The sequence below is a fragment of the Ipomoea triloba genome, chromosome 11 (assembly GCF_003576645.1).
Source record: "Ipomoea triloba cultivar NCNSP0323 chromosome 11, ASM357664v1".
Lineage (NCBI taxonomy): Eukaryota > Viridiplantae > Streptophyta > Magnoliopsida > Solanales > Convolvulaceae > Ipomoea > Ipomoea triloba.
In genome coordinates, this window is record NC_044926.1 from 22,687,061 (window position 1) to 22,691,182 (window position 4,122).

The 4,122-nt window shown below is 48.2% G+C and overlaps 1 protein-coding gene across 1 annotated transcript; it reads left to right on the forward strand.

The window, feature by feature from the left end:
* The first annotated feature begins 205 nt into the window (after nt 1-205).
* On the forward strand, nt 206-1,767 carry LOC115996114. Its single transcript, XM_031235256.1, has 3 exons — nt 206-233; nt 326-1,188; nt 1,303-1,767. Exons 1-3 carry the CDS (start codon nt 206-208, stop codon nt 1,765-1,767), a joined length of 1,356 nt encoding a protein of 451 aa, XP_031091116.1.
* Nucleotides 1,768-4,122: the final 2,355 nt, after the last annotated feature.

Sequence of the window (4,122 nt, forward strand, 5' to 3'; positions counted from 1 at the left end):
CTTTCAATTCATACCCAATGTCAACACCTTACCAAAAGCACAACTTGAGAATGCAGCAGAGTCTAGCTACTCAAGAAATACACAGAAGAAGCTGAATGACCGAAAACGCTCTCTAGGGTAAAAAATTTCCTTACCGGTTTTCTGTTATTTTTGGTAAGCTCCCCCGCCTCAACCTAGCCGTTGCGGCGGCTGGTGGCGTTTCCCGATGGCGCAAGCGCCGCCTGGGCCGGGAGGTGCTTCACAGGATACAATTATGGAAGAAGATGATTCGACTCTCGTTCAGCGAAGAAGTAAAGGGCAACCAAACGGTCCTTTGCGGATGCAGTAGCCTCCACGAACATTGCACCAGCAGAGGATTCGCCGCATGTAGATGCAAACGAATGGGCGTTTGAGGATATTGATGTGGACTCCGATTCTGAGCCGGAGGTGAGAGACATGGCGGATGGTAGACCACATGTAACCTTCTCTAAGGAGTTACAGAAGGAGTTGTGCAGTGCCTGGAAGATGGCGCTAATCCTTAAATACTTGGGCAAAAACATCCACTTCAATGTGCTCAATCAGCGTCTCCCCAACATCTGGAAACTCCAGGGAAAGATGACCCTCATTGACATCGGATACGGTTGCTTCGTTGCCCGATTCGACAACAAGAATGACTATCTCCATGCCCTTCTCGACGGTCCGTGGAAGATGTTCGACAATTACCTTGTTACGCAACGTTGGGTGCCGGAGTTCAGAGCCCGAACAGCGAAGCTCTCCAAAATGGCTGTCTGGGTGAGACTCCCCGACCTGCCGATGGAATATTTCAGAGACGACACTATACGGGCAATCTTGGACAACGTTGGCAAACCCCTTAAGTTGGATAGAACGACGACTATTGCATCGAAAGGTAGATTCACCAGAGCGGCGGTTGAAGTGGATTTAAATAAACCCCTGGTCTCCGAAGTGTGGGTTGAAAATTCGGTTCAATTGGTTGAATACGAGGGGCTGCATGTTGTTTGTTTTAATTGGGGTGTTGTTGGCCACCGTGAACAAAGCTGCCCCGAGATTGTATCAACACAGACGGCAACTCCTAACATGGAGTCGAACGGGCCTCCCATGCCCAAATCAGATGGTAATCAACAAGCGACAGCCCCACCACCTGCTCCGTCGCAGACACCGAGCAAGATGCGTTACGGGTCTTGGATGTTGGTCACAAAGAAATCAAGGCTTGTTCCAGTCGAAAATAAAACTCGACAGTCCAAGAAAGATGGTAACCTCGCTGCCAATCGTGGTAATCAATTTAGTGTGCTGGGCGACATGTAGGGTCCCGACGCTTCTTCCGCACACCGAAACAGGTCCAACAAATCTAAGTCGACATCGGGCCCCACGCAGAGCAACAAAGGTAAGTCTCCTTTACCCAGTAACACCCCTCCCGCTAATCCTCCGGCACATCACAACGCTGCCACCCCGTCGCACAATGGCAACGTACAGCCTCTTATTCCGCCCTCTCGAGGCCGTGGAGGGCGTTCCAGTGCTCCTCGGGGGAAAGGTAGAGGCGTAGGGAGGGGTAGCCATCCGGACCACACGCCTAATGGCGTCAATCCCACTGCTGCTGGCGGGAATGGTCAGGCCGGTGTCCAGGGAGTCTTTCATTTTGGAAAGTCTCCTTTTTCTTCCGGCATTGGAACAGGTGAGTGCTCTAATCCTGCGGGATTGGGCAATTCTTCTAGCGTTACGCATGGGGAAGGCGGTGGCCAAACTTCCCCTGGAGTCAATGGTTTGTCATGAAGATTATCTCCTGGAATTGTAGAGGCATCGTCAATGGACGTGTTAGGAAACACGTTAAACAACTGTTGACTACGTCCAAAGCGGACGCCATCTGTCTCCTGGAGATCCGCTCTCCTAGAGCGGATAAAATGATTAATCTTGCTTATAATCTAGGTTATAATAAATGCTTCTTGGTGGACCCAATCGGGTTTGCAGGTGGCCTTCTCCTGTTTTGGAAGCAAGGCATTATCGATCTTGACATTATTAGCCATAACTCCCAAGCCATTCACACGAAGGTGGTCCGGCAAACAGGGAGTTGCTTTATTACGTTTGCTTATGTTAGGCCTAACCTTCTTGCTAAGTGCAGGTTCTGGGATTATTGCAAAAGTATTGCAAGTACTATCCAAGACCCTTGGCTGGTCTTGGGAGATTTCAATGATATTGCAGGTTGTGACGAACAGTGGGGAAGCTCAAATATCAACCTCAGTCAGCTGCACAGATTCGTGGAAGCGTTTGGCAACTGTAATCTCTTGGACCCGGGGGCCTCGGGGCCCAAGTTTACCTGGTATCGCTTACTGGGGAACCGCGTCGCGCAGATGCGAAGGCTTGACAGACTTCTCTGGAATATAGAGGCTCAGTTAGCTTTCCCCGAAGCTAAAGTTGTGGTGATGCCTCGACTATATTCTGACCACAGCCCCATTCTTTTTATTGAAGAAGCGGGTCGCCCTCCTAATAGGAGTGTAAGACCGGTCCGGTTCGAGGCAGCATGGCTCAACAGAGATGACTACAAGCATATTTGGAAGGAAGCGACGGGAGATGGAACACAACCCATTGAGCACATCATTCATACGGTGACACAAAAAAGCATAAATTGGAACCGGAATGTCTTTAGGAACATTTTTAAACGGAAGCAAAAGTTGGTCTCTAAAATCCAGAATATCCAAAATCGGGAGAATTTTGCGACTTCCAATGATCTTCAGATTCGGGAAAGACAGCTCTTTAATGATCTCAACGAAGTTCTGGATCAAGAAGAAACCTTTTGGTTCCAAAAGTCCAGGATTGATTGGGTCAGGGATGGTGACCGGAACACCCGCTTCTACCATAGTGCCGCTTTGATTAGGAGAAACAAAAACAGAATTCGGTTCCTAAAACTTAACGGGACTTGGACCGACAACCACTCCTCTTTAAGTGATCATATTACTCATTATTTCACTTCTCTGTTTTGTAGGGTCGAAACCAATGGAGCTAATGACCTGGCCCCTGTAGTGGCAGCTCATTCAATCTCCTCAGCTCAAGCAACCGCTTTAACTAGACGAGCCTCTTTCGGGAAAGTCAGAAAAGCGATCTTTGGTATGAAAAAGTATGGGAGTCCAGGACCGGATGGGATCCCTGCGATCTTCTATCAACATTTTTGGAATGAGGTTGGCCAGTCCCTAACAAGCATGGTTAATCAGGCCCTAGAACACGGAACGGTTATCAAGTCCCTTCTTACGGCCTTCATGACCCTCATTCCGAAGAAAGAAGTCCCTGAGTCCGCAGCAGACTTTAGACCGATAACCCTCTTGAATGTGGCCTTCAAGGTGATCTCAAAGGTCCTTGTCAACAGGCTTCGGCCCATTATGTGTAAACTGATCGGGCCTCACCAAAATAGCTTCCTTCCGAGTCGATCAACCATGGACAACGTGATCTTAACTCAAGAAGTGGTCCATATTATGAACGGGTAAGAAAGGTAAGAAAGGGTTTATGATCGTTAAGATTGATCTCCATAAAGCGTATGACAGTGTCTCTTGGTCTTTCTTAGAAGATACTCTCGTACGTTTTGGTTTCCCAAGGACTATAATTGACTTTTTACTCTTCTCCCTCCGGGAAAGCGACATTTCCATTCTTTGGAACGGAGGTCGGCTCCCGACTTTTAAACCGGGTAGAGGCCTCCGTCAAGGAGATCCGTTAGCTCCCTACATGTTTAATCTTGTTATGGAAAGACTGGCTTATGAAATTCAAAGCAAAGTTTCTGCAGGTGTCTGGAAACCTATCAGACTTTCCAGAGGCGGGATTGGTATTTCTCACCTTTTCTTTGCAGATGATCTCATGCTTTTTGGGAAAGCTACGGAACACCAGGCTAAAATCATGATAGATTGCCTCAATGCCTTTAGCGCAGCGTCGGGGCTCTCAGTCAACCTGGCTAAGTCTACTACTTTCTGTTCTCCTAACGTGAATACAGGGCTCAAGAGTAAGATAGGGGATACTTTGAATATCCCCATATCTGCTAACATGGGGAACTATCTTGGGATTCCTATCCTTCAGAAACGGGTCTCACGGGCCACTTTTTCGTCGGTTGTGGATAAGATGCGCAAAAATTAGCGACATGGAAAGCGT

What these genes read in the sequence shown, in the direction of transcription:
- LOC115996114 (XM_031235256.1), top strand. Translation starts at nt 206, where the DNA reads ATGGCGCAAGCGCCGCCTGGGCCGGGAG. An exon ending in AGCGCCGCCTGGGCCGGGAG is followed by an intron (nt 234 to 325) that starts GTGCTTCACAGG and finishes TTGCGGATGCAG; the next exon opens with TAGCCTCCACGAACATTGCA. An exon ending in GTTACGGGTCTTGGATGTTG is followed by an intron (nt 1,189 to 1,302) that starts GTCACAAAGAAA and finishes GGCGACATGTAG; the next exon opens with GGTCCCGACGCTTCTTCCGC.